The sequence below is a fragment of the Drosophila simulans genome, chromosome 2R, assembly GCF_016746395.2.
Source record: "Drosophila simulans strain w501 chromosome 2R, Prin_Dsim_3.1, whole genome shotgun sequence".
In the NCBI taxonomy this organism is placed as follows: domain Eukaryota; kingdom Metazoa; phylum Arthropoda; class Insecta; order Diptera; family Drosophilidae; genus Drosophila; species Drosophila simulans.
The window spans coordinates 6863602-6891577 of NC_052521.2; the positions used below are offsets into that span (position 1 = coordinate 6863602).

The window sequence follows — 27976 nt, forward strand, 5'->3', positions numbered from 1 at the left end:
GGGGGAAAAACTTTCAATAATTCATCTTGTTCAGCAAGTTGGCCCAAGTTGAGCCGCATTGAATCGACTTTTTCCACTCTGGCTGCCCTGACTTTTGGCACTCTTATGTAAGCCGGAGGACCAGGCCGGGCACGCATGTTGGGGCACATCTCGGCTGGAATATGCGAATATATGTACTTAGCTGGGGGGAGGGGTGGTGGCAACACCCCACTTGGTTTTATTGTCTGCTTCTTATGGCCATTTAACCGACGCCACTTTGTCTGCTTGATGCTCAAACTTTCGGCTTACATTTGACCCCAAACCAAGCACTCTGGCACGCTTATACATATATAATATGTACACAAATCTAACAAACTTATGCGATACTCAACCTTCTCACTTTGGCTGAAACCCACAAAAACAACAACCACAACGACTAAAACAACAACAACGAGACAGCTTGATTTGGAGCGTGAAATCAAGAAATTCGCTCAGGAGGAGCAAGGGGTAAGGGTGAGTGTGTGTTTGCTACTCATAGAAGAAAAACAACAAAAATGCTAAATACGATATAAAATAAAAAAAAAGAAACGCTTCTGAGCTAAAGACCTTCTTAGGGCCAATCCAACCCGTCTTAACCCCCGACTGCCGATGACCGACGCTTAGCATGCTACTCAGTATGCCAGACCACACAGATCCATATTCAAATATTCATGTTGTTTGGCTCGCCCTTACTCGGCTTTATGTCCTGTACCCCCACCCTCCCCTCTGCCTTCTCGCAACGCCCTGGCAAATTAGAAACTATGCAAAACGATGCCAATGGCTGAATTTTAATTAGCAACCTAAGCCGGGCCCAAAACGGGGTAAACGGGGCTAAAACGGGGATGTCTTACGGGGATTGGCACATGCCGCATCAGGAGCGGACTTAAGTGCGTTGGGGCCGAGCCACAGAGGTGAACTTGGTCTGAATTGGGGCAACCCTGATGGAAAGCATACTTAGAACCGTCTGAATAGTGATTTGAATAGCAAAGCCACTTCGGAGTATCATTGAATTGTAACTTCTTCAATATATTCAAGAGCAATAATTGGGTACTCATATGGCATAAAGACATAAGACACGTTGCAATTGACCAATTTCAGGAGAATAAATCATAAATTTGGCTGTAAGTGAGGGCATGAACTAATGAACCCCAGGAAGCAGTGAAAATTTCGCTGTGTCGTAAATTTAAGGGCTAAAAATGCAGGGCTTTAATTCATGACGGAAAAACCATAAAATACTGCCCGCTCCGTATTAAATTCCCCCCCAGCAGAGCCAACCGATTGCGGCAGGCATTTCACTCGCAGGTCACTAAATAAAACTCACACGACACCCGCACACATAAAGTTGCCGGCGAAAGAACCAGCCCTGGGTCCTATGCATACGCATAAATAATAATGGGCATGGAGCACGGAAGACATGGGGGTTACCATGGCGCTACGAGGGAGGGGAGACTGGGTGCTGGGTGCTGCGAGCTCGTTATGGTTGCCAGTGGGCCTCGCTCAACGCTTGATATATTATGCTGCTGGTTGCCGGGGCTCTTTGTTTTTGCGGGGGCATAAAATAATTACGAGGCCTACCGCAAAATTCATTTTCCAGTCGCTGAAAAAAAAACCCCTGCAAGTTAAGTGTGTTAAGGAGATACAAATGCATTTAAGAGACAGGTGACGGGGCGGACTTTTCACTCCGAATTATCGATTAGCCCGGCGCAGAGGAATTCAATTTGTGCTGGCATATCCGAAAACAAATGACTGCCTAATGAGTTGCCCACTTAGCATAATAATTGAATGGAAGCTGCCTTAATATGCAAAGTGTTGCCTACTTTTGCGGGCCAGTGCGCCCGGAATGCCATTTGTTGGGGCCATTTGGCATGGCGTTGGAGGCTTATCCGGATAGGGGGCGTGGCAGGTGGCAGAGTTGGGACCGCCCGCTAGTCAGCTGCTCGAGAAGTGCAGTCCGTGTCGTGCGCAGGCCTTCAGTTGCAGGAAAGGCCGTTTCAACCAGCCGCAGCCAGTGCAGGGTTAAGCTCGCAGCGAGTAGCTGCAGAGCGAGTTCGCCCACTCCCTCCCACCGCCGCCCGCCTCACCCCACTCCACTGCCCTTTGGCAAGCAATCAATATTGCCGCCAGCTTTTGAGCGTAAATGAACGTAAAAGCTCTCGCTCGGCCTAGGAAGCTTTTCTCGTGCCACAGACCACATGACTGGACCTGAGAGCGGAAATGGGGAACACGACTCAATCGGGACGAGAGCCGAATCCCAAAAGCTGCGAGGATGAGTGAAGAGCTTAGTGCCGAGAGCCGATTGACTGCGAAATAAATACTCAAAGCTAAACGCATCATGATGTATGATGTTCTCGCCTAGGTTCGAGTTTGAAGGGAAACGGGGCAAGTGCCGATCGCAAATGTTCAAGTACAAAAGTCGAAAATATATATAAATAGTACATTCTATATAGCAGCATATAAGCTCAAGTCTTATAAATCCTTAGTTACATTTTTATAGATTTAAAAGATTTTAAATGGATTGACGTTGCATTTAAAGCTAAATGTCAACATAAATAAGATAAAAACTGAATTGCTAAACATCAGCTTAATATTATTTGAAATGTTTGAACATATAATCTACTGCAAGGAGCACTGATTCAAATGAGTGCCAAAAGTTGAGCCCACAAAGTGCCGAAATCTACGCGGCTCAAATCCCCCATAACGAGCGACGAGTGAAAGCTGAGCAGACGAGAGTCGAGTGGCCGAGCAACGGTGCGGATGAGCGATATGCCATGCTGCTGAGTGGCCTCGTGGTCGCAAAAGCTCCGCAGGCGCGAACAGTTGTACACGCAACGCTCCAGCCGTCGAGCCGAGATACGGAATTAAAAAAGGAACTGATTTTGAATCGAACAGAGCGCGTCGCGAATCGCACAGAAGAAATAAAGTTTTGGCACACTCAAATGGCAAAAAAAATTGGGCAGTGGGCAGCGAGCCAAAGCCAAGTGAATTAGAATTGTGCTAGGATACGAAAAATCCACACGAACCCCAATATCATCCGTATAGAAACGCGACAGAAGATCCCACTCGTGGCGCGAACGCGTGTGCTGTGCAGGAAGGAAAAAAAGAGAATATTCAAATGAAAATTCCATTCCTTGACCGCAAAAGGATGTAGATAAAGAGGAATGTCGAGCATTTCATTATTGTGCCTTTACCTGTAAATGTCAGTGTCTGTGTGAAAATAATAGCTTAAATCGAGAGTGCCAGTGCAATTTTTCAAATCCTGCATCCCCATCGTTCAGCAGCTGAAGGAAAAGCAGTAGGAAAATCAGCAGGAAAAGCAGCAGCAGCAGCAGCAGCAGAGAAGCAGAAAAGCAGAGCAGCAGTAGCAGCATAAAATCAATAATTTTTGCTTAAGCAGCCGCAGCAGCCAAAAAAAATCTTTCGCAGCAAACATTAACTAGCAACAACACCGAAAGGACAGCGAGAAAAACAACAACAATTTCTTTTTATAGCTCCTCGTCCTGTCTGTGCGGCAGTGTGCGTGTGCGTGTACGTGTACGTGTCCCTTCTCCTGGTGAGAATGTGTGCGTGCGTATGGTGGGCCAGAAGGTTACACTCACACTCACATTCGCGTTTGCATTAGGCAGACAGCGCTAAGAATCAGGAAGCAGCGCCAAGAAAATACAAGTTTTCCCAGAACAGCGGAACAGGGGAGAAGTGAAGAGTGAAAAGTAAAAAGTAACGGGGAAGCAGCAGTCTATTATTGTATTACAATAACACACACCTGCGCACAGCAGCGGCAGCCAGCTCAAATTACATAAATAGCAGCTAGGCAGCACTAAGCCCAAGTACAACGAACTGCAACACTGCAATACTGCAACCCTGCAACATTGCGATTGCAGCAACATTAGCACTTAAAGACCCAGGCGAGAGACCCAGAAACCTATGGACAATGCCTATGTCTACTACAAGGTATTGTACCGCCCACTGCTTCCACCGGAAACAGTCACCCCATCCAGTCAGTCAGTCAGACAACTGCGGCAACTGAAATCCACGAAAACCAACAGCGAATCATCATCCAGTCATCAAATCAGCTCAGCTCGAAATGTCATTACTCATCATTCAGCACACAAGAACAATAACAAGAACAGAACAGAACCTTCGACTCCATTCAAAAGTCAATCAGCCAAAAGGCGGCTCGCATAACAAACCAACCAAACCGACGAAATGCATCTAACCAAAATGTCTGTGGGCGAGAATTGCAAGGGTGGCGATGGTACACAGGGTGTAGTGTAAATCAAAACGATGGCTAACCCATCAATGGGGCGCTGCAGTAGGCGCTGCAAGGCACCCAGACACCGAAAGCCATTTAAATGTCCTGTCGAGGCGTAACATGAGCAACTCCATGAGCAAAAGGGGCGGGGCGGCGAGGTTGAAGGATGGGCGGCAGGAGGAAGGAGACACGAAGAGAGAGAGGGAAAGGACATAAAAACTTTCTGCAAAAGAAAGAACGGTTTCGGTTTCGAATTTTGACCGTATAAATTCAGGATATATCGGCACTTAGAGGAGGGGCTCTAAATACAAATTGGCTGGTATTAAGGATTTTTTTTATACACGATGACCCAGAAATGTATTCAACCATTTCGTATTCTATACGAAATGAATAAAATGCTTTTATCTTTATCAAAAGTAACATTATATCCTACCATTACAATTGGCTTTAAAAATACGATGCCAAGAAAATTGCTATAAAAAGAATGTAGAATATTGGGGGAAACTATCGTAGAGAAACTGAAAATAACTAAATTAAGAGCGACTAAGTGTACTTGAGTGTTTTTCTCTGTGCTTGCAACTAGCACGCAAAACAAACAAAACTGGTTAAACTTCTTTAGTTTAGCCTGTCCTTTTGTGGCCTCGAGTTGCAAATTAAATTTCACACACACAGTGGCACATATCAGCGCACTCACACACACCAGGACACTTTCGGGCTAACACAGACACACACTAATACGGGCTAAAATGGGGAAGGCGCATTGCCTGCTTTTCTGCGTAATTAGTGAAATTCGGCAACAGGGCGAACTTGCAGAAAAGTGCAAGAAGCATATACTCGTGCACAGCCATGCAACCTTAACACCCCTTTCGCCTTAACCCTTCGGCATCCACGCTCATTAACAGAAAAGCCTAGTCCACCGAAATTCTAAAAAAACGAGAGCCGACAGGGATGCACTTCATAAATGTCACTTGAAATACATTTCCATCAGGCACGTGCGTGGAGGCGAGAGATGGGACAGGACAACTGACAATGGGTTAAGGTGGGGGACTCTGAGGGACGATGGGTAGTGAATGGCAGACAGGACACAATAGGGAAAGGGACTCTGTCTGGCCTTGCTCACAAAAAACACGGGCACAAACGAAACGAAACGTGAACGTGATGATTTGTCATGATTAACGCGAGGAAAAGGGGATCCCCATTGAAAAGCGGGACTTCCCCTCCGACCGCTTTAATGTTTTGCATTCCCTTTGTTTGTCCTGCGTGATGTGATGTGCCCACATGTCAATGTCGTGGGGGTACAGTCTCTCTCTTCCTCTTCCCCTCTCTCTCTCTCTCTCTCTCTCTGTCTCTCCCTCTCTTTCTGGCTTTATCCTTCTGCCTCACGAAGTCATAAAATTGAAATTGTTCCCCTTGGCTTTCTTTTCAGTTTGCAAGACTCCGTTTTACGGGTTTGTTTTTAATTTTGTGATTTTTGCTGGGCACGCAACAAACGAAAATAGCAACAAAATGGTTGAATAGCCACAAAATATACACTCTGCTACATGTATTCGGTACTTAACACACTTCCACCCACACACAACCACACATCCACCCACTCGGCTTTTGATTTCGCCTCTTACTTTGGCTTTGTTCTCTCACTCTCTCTCCCTCTCTCTCTCTCTTTCTATCCATCTCTCTTTCCGTCTTTGTAGCCCCCTCTCTTTCCATTGTAGTCCCACACAAACACACGTGACGTATACGTAACCTTGTAACCAAAATGTTGTTATTTCGGTCCGCCATTTCCATGTGTTTGTGTGTGTGTGCGTGGGTGAGCAAAAGTTCTTGGCATTATTTTAAGTGTTCTGCTCACCTGCGCTCTCTTTCTCGTATTCCTTCTCTGCCTCGCTCTCTCTCTCTCCCTTGCTCTCTTGGCATCATTTTTCAAATTTATACTAATCTTTGTTTTACTACGAGCCTTAAACTATGTAAATGTATGTTTTGTGTCTTAATGTTGTTTGTGTAATCGTTTTATTATAGTATATAGTATAGTTTTCTACAATCGCTTTGTACTTCCGTTTTACTTTGTGACCCCACACACACACCCACATACACACACACTCACACAATGTTTGTTAAACTTTAAACTTAGCATTTTGAACGGAACGCTGATTTTTGAACTCCTTTTTCTTACTGTTCTTACATAATCAAAAAGTAATATATAACATTTAACCAACACACCAAAGAGCAAACCTTAGAAATCAAAGTAAAACATTTATCGCAAATCAGAAAGTAAAACCTCAACTGAATTGATCAGATACGAATTAACAAACCATTAGTGAACTGTGATCTGTTTAGCATACAAGAATAATTCTTTTGTCATTTTATTGCCAAAAGATGCAGATGATTTTTTCACGAAACCTATCGATTGTAATGGCTCCAATAATTGGCTTAATGAACCAAAATTAAATCCACACAAAAACGTCTAAAAACGTAGGCAAGCAGTCTTGAATAATAAATTACCAAATCAAGCGACGCAATTAATGAATTCAAAGTATATATTTGTTTCCAGAATTGATCTTTTTTAATTACATCAAAAACATATATTTTGTTGTTGTTCTAAAAGCGATCACCAAAAAAAAACAAAAAACGATTGAAGAAATGCTATGACAAATATGAAAACAAATTTGTTTACCAAGAATCGAAAAAAACGTATGCAACTATTTACAATATGCTTTTGTAATATTTTCGCACGATACCAAAAAAAATAATATCAACATAAATATAAATAACAAAAAAGGACCAAAGGGAAAGCAATAACAAATTGATTAAAACTTCGAGTAGACGGAAGAAAGGAAGAAAAGATGAAGAAAGCAAATCTTTCATTTACTGACAACTTTTTGACGATAAAATGATAAAACAATTATGACGTGTATATATATCCACAATATGGCTAACAAACATATGAATATATACTCCTACCTCTCTGTTTCTGTCTCTCTTTCTCCCACTCACTCTCTTCCTCTCTCTCTCTCTCTGTCTCTCTGTCGCTCTTTATATATATTCGAATATCAGCAAATTCAGTCATATATATATATATATAAATATGTTACTCTTCAGTATGTTGTTTTTGATATTGATTGCGTTATTCCGCTTAAGACAGACCGAGACCCAAAAAAAACCCCGATCTTCTGACCAGCCACCCACCGCCCACCAAAAAAATCCCAGATTCCGAGCCCATCTCGAGGCCGAAAAATAGGCAACAATTGTTGTCGTGTCGTTGCACCTGTCTCACACACATTCACATGTGTCTGTGTGCGCTCGTGTTTGTGTATGATATATTACTTTTTGGTTTTTGTAAATATCGAACGTACCAACTAATCTTACGAACGTTGACCGTATCCACTCGAAATCGAAATCAGAATCGAACTCGAACTCTCACACAACACGCAATGCAACAACTACAACACTCTCTTCATGATGGGTTCCACTCGCACACACACACAAAATACACACACAGTTCCGACCCTCTCTCACCAACACTCCTACACTGAAAGAAATACTCTCTATATGAAAAGAATTAAGAAAAGAAGTGATATTCTGCTCTGTCTGACACGACACACACAACTTGCGTTCTTTTCATCTCTCTCTATAAGTCTCTTTGTAACCGTCTCTCTCTAACTCAATCTCAATCTCTGACTGTCTCTTTCACACACACACTCTCTCTCTTTCACTGTCTGTCTAAACAACTATATGAATATATATTTTGTTTGTTTCTCCAACACACCGAACCAAATTATTTAACAAATATACTTTTGCACGTTATTTCTATAATGCATCTGAACTATATATTGTTATACGAATATTTATGTTTCTTTTCTGCGTACAAACAAAATACCGAAAGCAAATTGTACAAAACAAAAATAAAACCGAAATACTAAAGTACTCAATTACCCAAAAATATACCTGAGAAATACGAAATCAGAATCCAAGTTGCATTTGTATGCCGCGTCGATCACACGAACCAAGTCAAATACAGCAACAAAAGAGAAGCATCGACACACAGATACATTCACAGATATATTCACCCAGACACAGACACACTTACAGGGCCACCCATACACGTTCAGTTACAAAGATACAGGCATCCCACACATAAATAGATACAAAAACCAGCGACATCCTCGTGGCTGTCAACCAAGTGACACACATTTCATGTTGCGCCTCCTCTTCGCCCCCCAAAACCAAAAACCACACCCCCTTTTTCGCAGACACACACTATCACACCGCTCATACACACGCACACAAACACTTACACCTAAGCCCAACCCCCCGCCCTTGTTGAACTTTTTTTGGGTGCCTACAAGAGCCGTTGAAAGCGCCTCAGAACCAACTATATAACTAACCATATAAAGCCAAACGAAAGTTAACCAATGGAAAAACGAAAAGAGAACCAAACAAAACCAAACAGTACCGAAAAATCATAACTCATAATCAACCAATCTCATTCTATTACAAAACCCTATTGTAAATTAAGCGCAAAAGTGTAAAAAGTCGAACAAAAACGAAACTGAAGAACTTGTAGAAAAACAACAAAAATAATGATAACAAGAACTAAGCAAATAAATCACGTTTCAAATATGGGGCCAGAATAGTCCGTAAGTGTTTCGGGCAAAAATCGCATTCGTTATGTTAAATGTAAGCCAATTCTACTACTATACATATATGTATGTGCAAAACCACCTCAATACATAAATTTACATATGTATGTATATAGATAGATAGCTAATGTTTGTTAAGCCACGATCATGATCAAGAAATCAAGAGCAAAAGCTGCCAGAAGCTGTGTGAGCGATAACGCATCGAAGCCGGAAAATCGAAACAGATAACAGATAACACCAGACCCAACAACAGACCCAAAAAGAGAGTGCTCTCTAATATTGACACCACAGAATCAGAAACCAGAAACCAGATAACAGATACCAGAAACCAGAAAAACCAACCAACCAACCAAAACCCAACTACCAGTCAGTCAGTCAGTCACAGCAGTTACAGCAACCAACCATTTGAAATCGCCCGTTTCAGATGTACAATAACTACACGGGCGCCAGCGGAAGCAGTCCTCCATTGCCGGACATTATTGGCCAGTACTACGGGCCGGGAAGTCTGGGTCCGGGCCCCCTGTCCTACGGCTCGGGCAATGGTTACGGCCCGCCCGGTTACGATCTGTACGGCCCCTCGACCTCAACGGCAGCTGGTGGATACGGACTGTACGATCCGCAGATCTACGGACCGTGCCAGCAAACCTCGCCCATCCGGAGAAGGCGCTACAGTATTGCCGGCCTGCCCTCGGCCACTATGTACAATGATGTCTACGGCTATCCGGCACCTCCGCTCCAGCAGACCAGCTCCTCGAACATTGTGAATCTGTTGAACGAGGCACACAAGTCGATATCGCGCAGCTCGCAGATACTGAATCTCACGAATCAGGCCCGTCAATTGGGTCAGCTGGTGACCACGCCGCTGGGAGGAGGCGGAGTTGGCATGGGCCTGGGTCGAGTGGTGTCCAGTTACCCCACCCTGCATCCGGGGGACACCTCGCCGCCGTACCTCAACGATAACCTCATGCAGATGTCCACGAGCTTCTCCTCGCAGCCCAACATGTACTTCCAGCCGCAGGCGCAGGTGCAGCAGGTGCTGCCCACCCAGCTGACAGCGGCACAGAGTGCAGCCGCAGCGGCAGCCCGACTGCGTCCGGCCTACTCCGTAACGAATCTGGTGTCCAGTTACCCGACGACGACCGCGGCGGGCTATGGCTGCAAGTACGGGGGCTACGGGAATCCGTACCAGAGCGATCTGGGCTACGGCAATCCCCTGGCCCCCTTCCAGCAGCGCCAGCTGATGGCCCACCAGTCGCTGCACGCCTCCAATCCCGCCATTTCGCAGTACTACCAGAACCAGGGAGCCGCAACCGGAACGGGAGCCTCGGCGGCCGCACTGGCCTACAACCTGCAGCAGCAGTTCGCGGGAACGCAACACTACGGCGGCGGATCCCAGGGACCGCCGCTGGGACACTCGCACATCCAGGCGTCGGTGCAGCAGCAGATGCATCCGCAGTACCAGTACCATGTGCACCAGCATCAGAATCACCTGCAGACGCATCCGCTGGCGGCGCTGGCCAACACGAGCGGTCCGTTCGGAGGGACGCTGGCCAGCAGTGCCAGGGACTATGTGGACGGACTGCATCATGCGGCCCACTCGCACACGCATCCGCATTCGCATCCGCACCACTCCTCGCATCATTCGCATCACACGGCATACCCGCACTCGCATTCGCACCATCAGCAGCAGCAGCCGCATCAAGCCCACCATCACCACCATCTGCCATACTCGAAACTAGACTTAGATTACCCGAAACTGCCGCAAGAGCATAAGCGACAAGTAAGTTTTAAATTTGACGTAGACACGCTATCCCTAGACTCCTAAAGAAACCGAAAAAAAAGAACCGAGAACCCCCATTCCCCGAAATCTGACGACCCCAACATCGAAAAATCGAAATCGATCATCAATCAGCCTCATTAATCCGCATCAGCATCAGCATCCTATATATATATAACAATCAGAGAGCAAACGAACCCAATTGGAAGGGCTAATCGTCTATAACCGGTCTATATACCGATAAAGATATAGACGGCTGGCCGATCTGCATTTAACGCTTTCCTCTGCATCAACCAGTTTGTCGCGTAGGGAGAAGATAAGACACCAAGTATTATACATACAATATACAACCTATATGATAATAAAGTGGATACTCTTAGAAGATCTAGGCTAAGCTAAGAAAGTTCGCGATGATGTGAATGTGAAGTCGGAGAAGAACTATTGTTTCATGTGCCATTTTAAAGTAGAAACAGTGAAGCGAAAGATGAAGCTACCAAATTCCAATGTTATTCCGAATATTAGTTGTACATTTGGATTTACGTTCTTTGCATAGAGCACTCAGGGCATTAAGAAAACCGAAAGCCGAGTTCGGCTGCGAATATTCGTATTGTTGTGGATGTTTTTTTGGAAATTGTAGAACCTTGCTCTTGACTCTCAAAAGTAAAAGACTGTATATAAAACTAAATGAGATTTACTCACACGTAACAACAATTTATATATATACACAGGAGGAGAAATGCGAAATGAAATAACGTTTACTTTAAACTTGTCTCGCCGCCTGTGAAAGTAGCGAGTTTTGCGAGCTGACATAAAACAAAAATCGAAATCGTGAAGTAAAACAAAAACGAAGCTTGAAATTTATTAAATCAAAACCTATAGAGTAACTCGTACTTAGTATGAAGATTCGACAACTTAGCCAATTGTTAGTGCAGCACAGACACACACTCTATCTAATCTAAGCTTAAGCGAGTAAGTAACGAACCCTTGCATGGACATAGTATTTCCGCGCCATCAAGGACCTCCTATACCCAACCTACTACCAAACTACCTAGCCTAACTAACCAGGACTAGCCTAATCCAATTATAACTTTCTCTCTCGCATTAGTGGGCATAATGTGCATATTATTGCATCAATAATTTACCTTACTCGACTTTCTTCCGCCTCCTCCGTGCAACACTACGTTTTAAGTGCCCCCAAAGCCTTCCCCAGCAAAAGCAAATGCAAGAGTTATGAACAAACTAGCGTGTGATTAGCAATGAAGGTCAATTATGAACGAAAACATGGAAATTTGTATGTGCAATCTATAACCGAATAGGTGATGTCGGGGATCGAATCGCTTTGGATCGCCTGGTTGAATTAGTTTTTGTGTGTCTGAGACAACGTGGAAAAGTGAAACGAAGAAGCATTCAAAATGTGTCTATGCGAATACTATACACTCTACTGTATTATTATGTATTCGACTCAACTAGTGTTTGTATTTCGTATTCGAAGAAGCGCTTTAAACACTTAAAAATCGGTAGACATCGATAAGTATACAAAATATATAGAGTGCCATTACCCCAGACCTCTGGCCGACATTTTGTTCAGTTTTGTGCCCCAAATGAAACCGAAACTTTATTATCGAAATTCACAGTGAATGCATGCTAGACTACATACTACTGATTACTTTTGAATATAGAAACCTTTTAGTCGGACTATCGGTTATAGCGTGCTAACTTGTTTTTTTGTGCTTGAAAATCGAAATTACGCATAGATATTTCTCAAAGAAAGTAAAAATTCTTGTTAAAGTAGTGTTTAAATATATACTAGATGAATTGAAAACGGGAATGTGAGTCTGGAGTTACTTTAATTTTGCCTAGTCGTAGTTCGTAGTTCGAGAACCCCTTAAATATGCAGCAATCGTAAAACAAAAAACGGAAATTGTGTTCATAGATAAACTTTTTTCAATTGTTTATATACGTATATATACAAATATATGTACATTAAAGAATGTGAGCGTAACCGAACGATAAAAGCTTATCACTAGCCAATTCGAAAGATAGCACAATGTGCGAGCGTGTGAATAGATAAATAGATACAAAGATACAAAGATACTATCCACTTGCTTTTCCTACTTCTGTTCTTGTTGCTCAGCCAAACTTGATTCTCCTCTTCGACTCAGATTGATTTGTAACCCTTTTCTACAAGACGACGAACAGAACAAGAAACGAGGCATTTGAATATTGATATAAGATATACACATTATACATAACTCTCTATATACTTGTATTGTATTTAAATAATTATGGTTAATATTCTATTATACGCATATACATTTATGATCCCACGGGATGTACTATTTATACAATGATTTAACTGTAAACCTAATTAAGATTGCATTCAGACTTAATTCCGACAAGCAAGAATATTCTCGAAATCTGTTAAACTTAACCTAAGCTGTAAGCATTATAAAATGGAAACTTTTCGAAAGCAAACAATAAAATTACATACGAAAACCGAACGTCGAGCATCGTACGGAAAAGCAGCCAAGCCACCCCACCCACTAGTTCAGAACACCCAACCTCCGATCCCCGAAAGAAAACACCAGACATACACCAAAACAGACCATCCCACTACACGATTATACCGAACAGGACACGCAACGAGGGCGGTTAGGTTAAGGTTAAGTACCAAACCAAACCCGATATCTGGGATTGGGGGCCCAAGACATTACCCATATCCACCAACTCTCATTCTATACAAAGCGTAAGCTCGCTGTCCGCACCTCCAAATCGCTCATATTCACACTCAGTTGCAACAGCAAATGATACTTTGAGACAACAAGCAGACCAAGAACACCAACCACCAAGTATTTGTAGTCCTGGCTAAGGATCAGTCCCCGGCCCAGGCAGCACCATGCGTGGCAACACTCTCTGATCTAATGTTATCTGTACTTGTTCCTTTCCAACCACCCCATAACCACCACCCAAACCCTACTGAATCGAAATTCAGCTGGACGAATTCCGTCTTGAAATACAGAGAAGGGATCAAGAGATCCTGGCGATGGCGGCCAAAATGAAAACACTCGAGGAGCAGCACCAGGTAAATTGAAACGCTAGCGCCCAAGTTTTCCGTTTGCACAGTAAAGTAATTCCCGTCAGGACTACCAGCGGCACATAGCGGTGCTCAAGGAGTCGCTATGTGCCAAAGAGGAGCACTACAACATGCTGCAGACGGACGTCGAGGAGATGCGCGCCCGCCTCGAGGAGAAGAACCGCCTCATCGAGAAGAAGACCCAGGGCACCCTGCAGACGGTCCAGGAACGGAATCGCCTCACCAGCGAGCTCACCGAGCTCAAGGACCACATGGACATCAAGGACCGCAAGATCAGCGTGCTGCAGCGCAAGGTTAGACATCCCATACCCCCATCCTTTCCCCCTTCAGCAACAATTTGATACTAATCTAGTTCTAAAAAGGTACTACAACTAGAAAGACCATTATTCTGCTTAGGTATTGGGGTAATTTGAAATGTTTTCAAGATCCTTTGAAATTAAACTTAGTATTTTTTCAACTATTATATCTTAAAGTAGCTCTAAATAATTAAACTGTTTTCTATTTATGTATTCCGTTTACAAAAGTGATGAAAAAGGTGGTCTAAACAAGTATCTATAGTAACATTTGATAGGATCCTTTAAAAGTGATAGAAATTATCTTTGCCAACTGCCAGGCTAGGTCACCAAAGCTTTCTAGATCAAAATAAGGAACCTCGAAATAGGGTTTACCATTCTTTCTCTGTTCGCTCCTCAATTCCCCCGATCTTTTTCGATAGATCGAAAACCTCGAGGATCTGCTGAAGGAGAAGGACAACCAGGTGGACATGGCGCGTGCCCGTTTGTCGGCCATGCAGGCGCACCACAGCAGCTCCGAGGGCGCCTTGACCAGCCTGGAGGAGGCCATCGGCGACAAGGAGAAGCAGATGGCCCAGCTGCGTGATCAGCGGGATCGCGCCGAGCACGAGAAGCAGGAGGAGCGGGATCTTCACGAGCGCGAGGTGGCCGACTACAAGATCAAACTGCGGGCTGCCGAGAGTGAGGTGGAGAAGCTGCAGACGCGCCTGGAGCGGGCGGTCACCGAGCGGGAGCGGCTGGAGATCAAGCTGGAGGCCTCGCAAAGCGAACTGGGCAAGTCGAAGGCCGAGCTGGAGAAGGCCACCTGCGAAATGGGCAGGAGCAGCGCCGACTGGGAGTCCACCAAGCAGAGGATCGCCCGCCTGGAGCTGGAGAACGAGCGGCTGAAACACGATCTGGAGCGTTCGCAGGTACTCGTGCATTATGACCAGTTTCCCCGACATTACCCTAATAACTTATCATCAGTCTATTCGTATGTATGTTTGCGCTGTGTACATATAATCGAGAGACTTGCATACATACTGCTATCGATAATCTATTAACCCATATGCATACAACACGTACATATCTATGTGCTATCTGTATCTACATCTATATCTATATATCTGTATCTGAATATGTATTTACATGTACACATTACGCATCCCAACTACCAACTACCCAACTACAACAACTACAATTATAATAACTACAACAACCAATCAACCTGAATTATAAACTCACCCGACATAAACCAAATATAGATGCAGCTAGAAGAACAGACCACACTACACAAAGTAAGCCCAAAAATCCGAATTCCAAACTTCCACTTACCAACTAGATTGCATAATATCGAGTATCGTAGTTTTCGAGTAAAGTAGTTTGAAATCCTTTCACTTACCATAAGTCTGCCCAAATTGTTCACCCTATAAATGGTTTTAAACTTTTAAAGTTAAATCGAACAAAGTAATATTTTGGTAATTTCATAAAGTAACTTGGTTTTCATCGAAAACGAATATGGAATATATCGCTATTATGCAAAAGCGCACCTTTGATGTATCGCCGACACATGTATAGTATCGTATTGCATCTAATTTAGAGCCTTGTAACTATCACTCATCACCCAAAAACTCGTAGTATTAATGTTTGCCTGTCAACCGACTATCACTCGCCATTTAGAGCCAGCAGGCTAAAGTCGAACTCAGTCAACCACCCACCAGCAGCAACTATTTCAGATCCGATAAAGCCCTAACATATTGCGCACTTAGATACTTAGACAGGATTAGCAGCACTCGCCTACATAGTTGGGTTTTGATTTAATCGCTGTGCGGACAGAGGGAGGTGTGAACAAGTTGAATTGCCGCCGAACATGCATACCCTAAGATTAAGATATAAATATGTTCGTATCGTACTTTGCAGAATGTACAAAAGTTAATGTTCGAAACGGGCAAGATATCGGTAAGTCGGCCAAAGCCGCTGACCCAGCCTAACCCACTTAGTTCACTAAGCGCCATAGCAGCCCAAATACAAATACAAACCGAATTTAGAGAACCAAGCGTCAAATGCACCCGAATATGAGAGAAACGTGTTTCGAAATCCAAAATGCCAAACGCTCATTGAATCATTCACAGCTTCATGGATCGGATTGGTATCCATTGTAAACAGCTTGCCTGCTGGACTCATCGACTCATCATCACCTCAAGTCACCCGTATTCGCAATCATCTCTGTAAACACATTTGCTAATGCCTTGAACTGCTTTCGATTGTTGTCTTGCACTTGTTATCCATATCGCCCCAACCATGGCCAACCAACTAATTTGAATGTTTCCCGTTTCCCGCCCAAAGACAACCTTTGGCAGGACCACGATGACCACGTCCCAGGAACTGGATCGAGCCCAGGAGCGGGCCGACAAGGCCTCAGCCGAGCTGCGACGCACCCAGGCCGAGCTGAGAGTCACACAGGTATGGTCCAAATGCTCCCACACTTGCCTGCGAATCGAGACAGCCATATACTCGTACATATATCGATATGCATATCTGAATGCTCTTTTAGTTAGCTTTACATATATTATTTACGTATACTTTATGTATAAATCGAACTCCGAACTCGCAATTGCAAGTGCAATTCTCACATACAACTGTCTGTGTGTATATATGTATGTGTATGTATGCTGTACATGTACATATCTCGGTGTGCGTGTGCTTTGTTGATGGACCGAAAACTTTCGCCTGGCTATAAGAGGAGATTCTACACACCCACACAGAACACCAATACAAATACAAGTACAAAAGTCGAAGGGACCCCCATCCGCCTGTCTATAACTTTCTCTGCTGCAACATGCCACCCCAACCACACACACACACACGCACACACCCGAGCACTTGCTATGGCAAACACGCAGAGTCCTTTCGGCGGGGATAAAGGATAGGGATAAAGTTGTTCAACTCGATTTAAACTCCTTTTATGTTTGCTTCTTTCGTAACTTTAACTCTAACGTAACCGTAAATGTATTAGTAAACTGTAAATGTAATCGTAATTGTAAAGATTTTATTGCAAATGCCGCCGTTGAGACCATGTATACTAAAACCAAACTCTATCTAAACCGTTGTGCTTACATTCATTCTCTAAATATAGGGCGAAACTGAAAAACGTTTTGTGAGTAAACCGCTTCCAAGCAATCAATCAATCAAACAAGTTTTTAGTAACGCAACTAACCGTAATTGAATTCGATTGCAAACTTGAACTGCATCTGACTATGCCAAAGTAATCCAAAGAAACCCAAAAAAAGATAACCAAAGCTAGTTGCAATCTGTCACTTGTTCAATTTAATGTAACTTGCATTGCCTGATGTACTAACATTGCCATACCAGCATATACATACGCACATACCCATACACACGTGCCTATACATATAGCCAACACATACGCATACATCATTGACCTTGTACGCTATAGCCTCGAGCTCATCTGTCACTCTTCCGGTTTCGGTTCGGAAAAGAGAGCAACCTGCCCCGAAAACCGGATGCAAGCAAAGTATGACAAAGTATCCTTAGAGCAGCTCAGCTCCTGGAGCGCTTTCCCTTGGACTTTCCACCCACACACAACCACGCACTCACGCACACACGTACAAGGACTACAGGAAGCGGAAGGCCGCTGATATCCCCAGCTAATTGACTTAACTGCTCTCTCGCGCCCACAAATACATTGACACCCACACATCCGCCAGCATTTCTTACGCACACTTTGCCTTACTTTGCTCTCGCACTTTCGCCAATTTTCCCTAATTTTCCTCTTGCACTAATGAGCCATCTGTGGTCGTCTAATCCATCGCGAACTCATGCCCAAATGCCCGCCATGTGTCCCATAACAAGTTGGTCCAGTGTTTCAATGTCCGTCTGTTTCAACCCATTACCCAGCTACACCCTTTCTTCTTATCCCGTTGAACTTCTTTACATTTGGTTTAAACTTCGTATTTGTTTTGCAAACTTTTACAAACTTTATTTGTCCGTTTGTTTCCAATACATTTTACCTAAGATATCTTTATCTTTTTCTTTCTCAGAAGTTTTCCATGCTATTTCCACTGTTCACATCCGCTTTATGCTCTTTCTGTACTTTCTGTTAAGCTTTTCTTAGCCAAAATCTTTACTAAGCACGCACCAAGTCCTCTTCTGTTCTCTCAACTGTCCATTTTCCTCCTTAAGTTTTTATTCCTGCTCTATATCTTCCCCATATTTTGGTTCCTGCTCTATATTAGATTCCTACTCTATATCTTCCTCAAATTTTGATTTCTGCTCTATATCTACCTCAAAGTCAGCCGCTCGCTCGCAGCATAAATCGCTCTAAATCGCTCGCTAGAAGTTGTGATCGTGTTCGTAATCGTTATCGTAATTTAAGTACTTTTTGTCGTTATATTTGTCGTTTGTCACCTTAACCTCTCTGTTTCGTGTCTACTAATCAGTCAGACATTCAGTCAGTCAGTCAGTCAGTCGAATCAGTCATTTAAGAACCTTTGTCCTACATAATGGCCTGTAAATAATATCCGTTATCCAACATCCACTCTACCCCCCCGACAACAACATGACAAACCCTTCGATCCCCAACGATCGATTGATAATGAAATCCGACCAAACCAAAACCCGAAAACAGTCGGATGCGGAAAGAGCACGCGAGGAGGCGGCCGCCCTGCAGGAGAAGCTGGAGAAGAGCCAGGGCGAGGTGTACCGACTCAAGGCCAAGCTGGAGAACGCCCAGGGCGAGCAGGAGAGTCTGCGCCAGGAGCTGGAGAAGGCGCAGAGCGGTGTCTCTCGCATCCACGCCGACCGCGATCGGGTAGGCAAAACCGCTTAGCTATAGCTGAGCACCCAAATCCGAAATAAAACCCCCAATGAACCCCATGAATGACCCAACCAACCAACCAACCATCCTCACTCACTCACCCAAACCACCATCCGTTGCACAGGCCTTCTCCGAGGTGGAAAAGATCAAGGAGGAGATGGAGCGCACCCAGGCCACGTTGGGCAAGTCGCAGCTGCAGCACGAGAAGCTGCAGAACTCGCTGGACAAGGCCCAGAACGAGGTCGACCATCTGCAGGATAAGCTGGACAAGGCCTGCACGGAGAACCGCCGCCTGGTGCTCGAGAAGGAGAAGCTCACCTACGACTACGACAACCTGCAGTCGCAGCTGGACAAGGCCTTGGGCCAGGCGGCCAGGATGCAGAAGGAGCGCGAGACCCTCTCCTTGGACACGGACCGCATACGCGAGAAGCTGGAGAAGACGCAGGTATGCCCGGGTCCAAGTCCCAGCCCCCAGAACCACCACACCTACACCACACACGCTCTGAACCACACACCCATCTTCGAAGAGACTAGCTAACCAAAAATGTGTGACTGTAACCGTAACTGTGTTGTGCTAACCCCCAGAGATAAACTATTAACCGACATGCCACTAAAACCTCGCTTAGATCGATGTGATTGCTATTGCTTAACCCAGAACACCCTTAACCCCTAACCTCCCGCCTTGTACATAACTAAAACTATTTATCCCTAACATATATCTCTACGTATGCGTAACTATCTTTCGACTGTCACACCCCACAACACACACACGCAACTAAAACACACACACAACTTCGAAATACCAGGTGCAACTGGGTCGCATCCAGAAGGAGCGGGATCAATTCTCCGACGAGCTGGAGACGCTCAAGGAGCGCTCGGAGTCGGCACAGACCCTCCTGATGAAGGCCGCCCGCGACCGGGAGGCGATGCAAACGGATCTGGAGGTCCTCAAGGAGCGCTACGAGAAGTCACACGCTATTCAGCAGAAACTCCAGGTAATTGACACCCAACTCCCCACCAGCGAAGGCAATTGCTTCAGGTATCCTCTTCGAAAACGAAACCCAAAACTATTGGCTATCACCCCTACTAAACTCTATACTAAAATACGTTGTCTGTACTGCATATTGTTTGAAAAACCGCATGAGAACTGAACTAAGAAATCAGAACAATTGGCTGTTTGTGTAAATCCGTAGCTACATGCCATTGCAAACCCGAATTCCCAGACCTAACCCCTTAGTCTTCCCCTATCACTTCCTTTCAGATGGAGCGCGACGATGCGGTCACCGAAGTCGAGATCCTCAAGGAGAAACTGGACAAGGCGCTGTACGCCAGCCAGAAGCTGATCGACGAGAAGGACACCTCCAACAAGGAGTTCGAAAAGATGCTGGAGAAGTACGATCGGGCCCAGAACGAGATCTATCGCCTACAGTCCCGCTGCGATACGGCAGAAGCGGATAGAGCCCGCCTGGAGGTGGAGGCGGAGCGATCTGGCCTGGCTGCCAGCAAGGCTCGCGAGGATCTGCGCAAGCTGCAGGACGAGAGCACTCGGCTGCAGGAGGCCTGCGATCGGGCGGCGCTCCAGTTGAGCCGCGCCAAGGAGTGCGAGGACAATGCGCGCAGCGAACTGGAGCACAGTCGCGATCGCTTCGACAAGCTACAAACGGACATTCGGCGTGCCCAGGGCGAGAAGGAGCACTTCCAGTCCGAGCTGGAGAGGGTCACCTACGAACTGGAGCGGGCACATGCCGCCCAGACCAAGGCGAGCGCCAGCGTGGAGGCGGCCAAGGAGGAGGCGGCCCACTATGCCGTAGAGCTTGAGAAGATGCGCGACCGCTACGAGAAGAGCCAGGTGGAGCTGCGCAAGCTGCAGGACACGGACACCTTCGGGCGGGAGACGCGACGCCTCAAGGAGGAGAACGAGCGGCTGCGCGAGAAGCTGGACAAGACGCTCATGGAACTGGAGACCATCCGCGGCAAATCGCAGTACGAATCGGAGTCCTTCGAGAAGTACAAGGACAAGTACGAGAAGATCGAGATGGAGGTGCAGAACATGGAGTCGAAGCTGCACGAGACCAGCCTGCAGCTGGAGCTGTCGAAGGGCGAGGTGGCCAAGATGCTGGCCAACCAGGACAAGCAGCGATCCGAGCTGGAACGGGCGCACATCGAGCGGGAGAAGGCACGCGACAAGCATGAGAAGCTACTGAAGGAGGTCGATCGTTTGCGCCTGCAACAGTCCTCGGTGAGCCCCGGCGATCCGGTCCGAGCGTCGACGTCCTCCTCTTCCGCTCTGTCCGCTGGCGAGCGGCAGGAGATCGACCGCCTGCGGGATCGCCTTGAAAAGGCGCTGCAGTCGCGTGACGCCACCGAGCTGGAGGCCGGTCGCTTGGCCAAGGAACTGGAGAAGGCGCAAATGCATCTGGCCAAGCAGCAGGAGAACACCGAGTCCACGCGCATCGAGTTCGAGCGCATGGGCGCTGAGCTCGGTCGCCTGCACGATCGCCTCGAGAAGGCCGAGGCCGAACGGGAAGCCCTGCGTCAAGCGAACCGGAGCGGCGGAGCTGGCGCTGCCCCCCATCCGCAGCTGGAGAAGCACGTCCAGAAGCTGGAGTCAGACGTCAAGCAGCTGGCCATGGAGCGGGAGCAGCTGGTCCTGCAACTGGAGAAGAGCCAGGAGATCCTCATGAACTTCCAGAAGGAGCTCCAGAACGCAGAGGCGGAGTTGCAGAAGACGCGCGAGGAGAACCGCAAGCTGCGCAACGGTCACCAAGTGCCGCCAGCCGCCGCTCCACCCGCCGGAGCCTCTCCCGCCGAGATCCAGGCCATGCAAAAGGAGATCCAGACCCTACAGCAGAAGCTCCAGGAGTCGGAGCGCGCCCTGCAAGCCGCCGGTCCACAGCAGGCCCAGGCTGCAGCGGCGGCAGGAGCGAGTCGCGAGGAGATCGAGCAATGGCGCAAGGTCATCGAGCAGGAGAAGAGTCGTGCCGACATGGCCGACAAGGCCGCCCAGGAGATGCACAAGCGCATTCAGGTGAGGATCGATGTGGGAGCATTACTACAGGGCACAATGAGCACAAGGAGTTTGTCCTTAACACAACTAAACATTCTGATACTTTCTAACACATTAAATCACTTATTTCCACACATTTTTTATGTCAATATGTAAGTACTTAATATTATCATTTGGTTATTGCGTTTAAAATTACGTTACTTTGAATGGGTGTTGAACAATCTTTATTGAAGTTCCATGTTACACTTATGAATATATTCTCAATAAACTAAACTAATATTCCAATGCATTTAAATGGTTTAGCTTATGGACCAACACATCAAGGATCAGCACGCCCAGATGCAGAAGATGCAGCAGCAGATGCAACAGCAGCAGCAGGCAGCACAGCAGGCAGCACAGCAGGCGGCACAGCAGGCGGCGCAGCAGGCGGCGCAGCAGCAGTCCGCAGCAGGTGCCGGCGGAGCGGACGCCAAAGAGTTGGAGAAGGTCAGAGGCGAACTCCAGGTGGCGTGCACCGAGCGGGATCGCTTCCAGCAGCAACTGGAGCTCCTGGTCACAGAGCTGGAGAAGAGCAAGGTGGGTTATCCATGGCATCAAACAAATAGATAACCATTAATCGCACTTATCCCTGCCAGATGTCCAACCAGGAGCAGGCAAAACAGCTCCAAACGGCACAGCAGCAAGTGCAGCAACTGCAACAGCAGGTGCAACAGCTGCAGCAGCAGATGCAACAACTGCAGCAGGCTGCCAGTGCGGGAGCAGGCGCCACCGACGTGCAGCGCCAGCAGCTGGAGCAGCAACAAAAGCAACTGGAGGAGGTGCGCAAGCAGATCGACAACCAGGCCAAGGCCACCGAGGGCGAGCGCAAGATCATCGACGAGCAGCGCAAGCAGATCGACGCCAAGCGCAAGGACATCGAGGAAAAGGAGAAGAAGATGGCCGAGTTCGATGTCCAGCTGCGTAAGCGCAAGGAGCAGATGGACCAGCTGGAGAAGTCGCTCCAGACGCAGGGAGGCGGAGCGGCGGCAGCCGGCGAGCTGAACAAGAAGCTCATGGACACGCAGCGGCAACTGGAAGCGTAAGTGTTGCATAACAACAAATAACGCAATAAAGGAAAAGATATAGTGAACTACCTTGAATATAAAGCAACTTAACTTGCAAATACGGACACCTCAAAATACGGACACCTTAACGTTTATACGGGTAGAAAAACGGACAAATGGACATGGACAGATTCGACAGGCGATAAAACTTTTTGAGTCTGAATTTGACGATTACCATATAACAATGATATTATTTGATATATTGTTGTAACTCTATTTCAGATGCGTCAAGGAGCTGCAGAATACAAAGGAGGAGCACAAGAAGGCGGCAACCGAAACGGAGCGTTTGCTGCAATTGGTACAAATGTCGCAGGAGGAGCAGAACGCCAAGGAGAAGACCATCATGGATTTGCAACAGTGAGTGTCTCAGTGGTTACTATGCTTAAACACACCCATCGAATTCATTCCGTATTATCCCTATTTTAGAGCCTTAAAGATCGCTCAAGCCAAAGTCAAACAAGCACAAACGCAGCAACAGCAACAGCAGGATGTAAGTTAGAATGAAGTTAAAGGTATCCAAGGACATGGCTAATCCCCGATCCACATCCCATTTCAGGCTGGACCAGCTGGCTTCTTGAAGAGCTTTTTCTAAACAGTGCCCTCGCAAGGCCACAGATACACACATCTAGTGATGCAGATGAGGCAAAAGGATTTTACACGTACTACTTACCCAAAGCGATAATTGAAAACCAAAAACAGCAAGAAGTTACCAAAAGCACTGTCTACTATTTTGTATACTACCGATGCCGATACCAATACCAACTATGCAGTATTTCTACGACTCTCACACACATACACTCTTTACACACACTGATACACACAGGGACACACACATTTGTAAATGACACCATGTAAATGCAATGCGAAATGCATATTATTTGATATTTATGTGTATTGTGTAATTAGGTTGCCGCTATACTCAAATTGTGGATGCATTTAAAAGTCAGCTCGTATAGCGTACTTTGTAAACTCTCTTAACTTTCTCTCTAACTCACTAACTCAATCCTTTTCGAACTCAAAATCGAACTCAACTTAAAGTTTATCGTTAGCCAAAACACCAAGTCCTTCTTAGCCCAATTACCCCAACTCGAGAGTCCTTCTGTCCTTCACTTTCTCTCTGTCGGTCGGAGCTGCAGCACGTAGACTACGTCCTCGGGCACTGCATCCCCATCGCCATCCCCATCATCCTATAACATTTCTGTAAGACCCACCCATTAGTTATCCCACTGCGCGGATGTGAGATGGCATTGAAATTGAAACGAGAAGAAAGGCAGAGCAGTAATTGCATTAATTGAGTGCTGCTTTGGACCCAAAGTGCAGCATGCACTTACAATTATCGACGATATATATACATATATGTATGCTAGCCTCTGTTATAGTTAGTCAAACATGAGCATCCTACGCCCATCATTCGCCCATCAGTCACACTGTACATAAGACATTCGCATCGGAAAAGTATAGATACAGATACGGATACAATACGTAGAGCAATAATTGATAGACCACAGATAATACAAGTATGATATAGATACGAGTACCATATGTAAAATTATTGCGATTATAAAATTATATTGCCTAGCCTTTAGCCGTGTACCAAAGAACTATCACTACAGAGCCCAAAGGAAGATCACTACCTACCATTCAGCTAATATGGATATTATCGATAAAATAAACTCGAACGTCAACTACAACAAGTGCAATCTCTATTTTAATTAGTTAAATCTACACGATACCCCACGTTCCTTAGCCCCCGACTAAATAGATCGAGTCCACTACGCAAGCTTTACCCAAGTCAGCTGTGAATGCGCATAGTACGAGTACTATAGTACTCCTAGTAGATCGGTAGTTCCACTCTAGTCCAGGTCACTCGAAACGTTGCTTTTGGTCTAGATAAGGTGCGAAAGTGTTATTGTTGAATGAATGACCTATGCCCCTGTAATGCATACTTAGCGAATAGAGGAATAGTTGCAGATGTGTACAAACTATAGAGTACCACATATTGACTAGCATGAACTAGTGTTTTTTTCTTTGGTTGAGTGCATTTTCGTTTCCTATAATTTAATTTAAATTAAAGAAAGTAAAAATTGAATGGAAGAAGTATGTTGTACGAGGGTAGAAGAGAGTATGGAGTTATCACTGCCAGTGTAAGCAAGAATATCGATAGATGGGAAATTAAAGATCCGTTTAATCCTAGGGCCTAACATTAGAATATCATTTGACTTTCGGTTACTAATGAAACCAACCACGAAGACATTCAGCGAGAGACGAAGCAAGAGACACAACACAATCATATCATGCAAGCCTATATCATAGCCCCAAGAACGAAGGATAGCTGACCCTAGCGCTTTAATTGTCCTTGAATCCTTCCACCCATTCTAGAACGATCGATTGTTGAATTGATAGAGCACCCTCCACCCTTTAGGTAATCGATTAACGACCAAGTAAACTACGATAGAGCTGCACTCTCTGCTTTCTTTTCGGTTTCGCAGTCGTTCGATTTGTGTACATAAGTTAGGGTCCTGCTTTTCGCCCCCCTCTCTCGCCAAATGAGTTCCCCACAAAGTTCCTATACCAGGAATCTCGGGTTTACGGTGCAGCTGGAGGGCAGAAAGCCATACGAGTTCGCGAGTCAAGTAAAAAAGTAAAAGTTAGCAACACCTTCATGCTCGACAGAAGTGTACATAAGTGTCTAGTTATGTAAGCATAACAGAAGCTGTATAATATATGAAAGTTTACCATATACTAAACGATATAATGTAATCATCAATCTATATCCAGACCATTGAGAACACGAGAACAATTACTATCGACAAATCAAACCGAACAAACTTCACCGTAGGACACATCACTTTGGCTACCCAAGCTGCATACAAATTACACACCACGTTGACAATACAATCACCCACAAAAACACGTTAACACTGATACACCCTTTGGATGCCCCCAATTTATACCACTCAATTACGATCCATTGACGCTAGATGGAAGCCAACATATCCGAGTCGAGATAGCGCTAATCTCATGTTAACTGTGGCCTAACCCCAGATATCACATAGTCGAACGGACATTTTGGGAGCGATTTCCTAGCGCTACGAGTGGATTTCTTGGTCACTCGATTAGTAGGTCACCGATCACCGGTCACTTTCACCTTCGATCTTGATCTCGATTTGCAGTTATAGAGGATGAAACGTTTGCCTTTAACTACTTAACTTAACTTACCACGTATCGTATTGTTAGCCTAGATAGTCTCAATTACAGCAGCAGCAGCAGTGACGAACAAACTGAGATTAAGAACATGAACTAACGGTCTATCTACTTATAGTATTTGCCGTAACACTTTAATCATATTATCCCCGCCGTCGTGTACCCTACTTACAGATACAAATACGAAACTATCGGATAGCAAGGAAAGCTTCGACAACTTTTTCTATACAAATCTAGCGAACATAACAATAACAAGAGATATATGATATATGATAACGAACAGCAAAACCCAATTCTCGTATAATGTAATTTAGCAAATTGTAAACTCAATATAGGCAGACACTCGCTCGCAAACAAAAACCCGAATATCAGGCGAGAATCGAAGGCAGATTAATGAATTTATATGGTGGAGTCCCACTCGATCGGGAGTCGAGCGTTACCTATCGATAAATGCTAGCGATGAATTATGTGTAACCCCAGTGTGTACTTCTCTGTACATAGACCTATATATATATATATAAATACTTACGATTATGACTAGAGCAAAGCATACGATAGATGAATATAGGAATATACGGAAACAAAGCATATACATAGCAGATATGGAAAGAGAGCGCAAATTATATAGATACTACAGCATCACTCATCAAGATCAAAGCCGAAGATCGTAGTCAGAGCAAAAACTTGGATGGAGAGGCAGAGAGGCAGAGCAGAAGTCTAGACCTAGACCCCCAGAAACAAAGTCCCCAAACTGAAACCGATACCGAAATATCCGCAGATGAGCAACAAAAGCATTAAGCAAAACAAGAACAACAATTTCGTGTAACATTTTTTTAAACAAGTTTGGTGATCTACGATATTGGTAATAATTATTGATAAATAAAATAATATAAAAGGATATATATATATATACACATACATATATTATACAAATATATGAAGTAAAGCCCAGTACTCAGAACGACAATTTGGTCTTGTAAAGTGACTAAGTCATGTTTAACACAGTGTGAACTCTCGATAGATTGCAAAGATCACCGATAGTCAACCGATCACACTGTGCTGTCGATTTTCCATTCTGAGATTTCCCTCATTTCTTTTGATACTTTGTGATTGAACAATTTTAATTTGCCGATCTGAGCACTGGACTTTAAGCAGGAGTAGGCAAAAAAAAAAAAAATAAGAACGGAAACAAGGGGAGGCATACATAAAGTACGAGTAAATATTTATTATATAATGTTTTTTAAGTAACTTATAGTAAGCCAGTATATATACACACATATATATATAAATTATACATATATGAAACTACATAAGTTTACAAGGTATATGACAAAAACAAAACAAAAACAACAAAAACCAAATTTAAGAATCAACCACAACAAAAAAGAGCAACAAAAAGGTAAATAACAACAACAACAAAAACGCAACCGCAGCAACTAAACAAAGTAAACGATTAGAGAGATGAGGTGGGAAAATATTATAATAATAAAGTAAATAAATTTATTATATACATACATACATAGAAGAATATTACAAATGGGAGAAAGTCGAGCAAAATGAAAGCGAGATGAAAATGATTATTTGAAACATGTTCATTATATATAAATGTCATTAAAAATGTTCTTCAAAACTGCCTACCAATAAAATATATTTCAAATAATATCAGCCAGTGTCCTATTAAATAACATATGGCTTCGGAAGGTATTCTTATAGCAGATGGGGAAGAATTTTTTATAACTATAATTTGGCTTAACTTTCGTAAGTTCTAGTGTCTTATT

At 44.8% G+C, this 27976-nt stretch overlaps 1 protein-coding gene and 1 long non-coding RNA gene across 22 annotated transcripts in view; both read left to right on the forward strand.

Annotated features, from left to right (window-relative positions):
* The window catches only part of LOC6739367 (myosin-9), a 37828-nt gene extending 9968 nt beyond the window's left edge, over window positions 1–27860 (forward strand). For 6 of the 21 annotated variants that reach the window (XM_039292585.2, XM_039292593.2, XM_039292594.2 and 3 more), the window contains 16 exons: window positions 9329–10684; window positions 13674–13763; window positions 13823–14068; window positions 14491–14979; window positions 15313–15345; window positions 16394–16510; window positions 17184–17204; window positions 18696–18878; window positions 19009–19329; window positions 19691–19879; window positions 20146–21912; window positions 22195–22467; window positions 22527–22969; window positions 23217–23351; window positions 23421–23484; window positions 23551–27860. In XM_039292585.2, the coding sequence (XP_039148519.1) occupies window positions 9329–10684; window positions 13674–13763; window positions 13823–14068; window positions 14491–14979; window positions 15313–15345; window positions 16394–16510; window positions 17184–17204; window positions 18696–18878; window positions 19009–19329; window positions 19691–19879; window positions 20146–21912; window positions 22195–22467; window positions 22527–22969; window positions 23217–23351; window positions 23421–23484; window positions 23551–23586 (5763 nt within the window). In that variant the 3' untranslated portion in view covers window positions 23587–27860. Of the gene's footprint in view, window positions 1–3725; window positions 3967–9328; window positions 10685–13673; window positions 13764–13822; window positions 14069–14490; window positions 14986–15312; window positions 15346–16393; window positions 16511–17183; window positions 17205–18695; window positions 18879–19008; window positions 19330–19690; window positions 19880–20145; window positions 21913–22194; window positions 22468–22526; window positions 22970–23216; window positions 23352–23420; window positions 23485–23550 lie in introns of those variants that run through there. The other 15 variants (XM_039292587.2, XM_039292602.2, XM_039292603.2 and 12 more) reach the window with 15 other exon arrangements.
* On the forward strand, window positions 3973–9132 carry LOC120284458. Its single transcript, XR_005543727.1, has 2 exons — window positions 3973–8941; window positions 9021–9132. It is a non-coding gene; the product is annotated as an uncharacterized LOC120284458 (long non-coding RNA).
* Window positions 27861–27976: the final 116 nt, after the last annotated feature.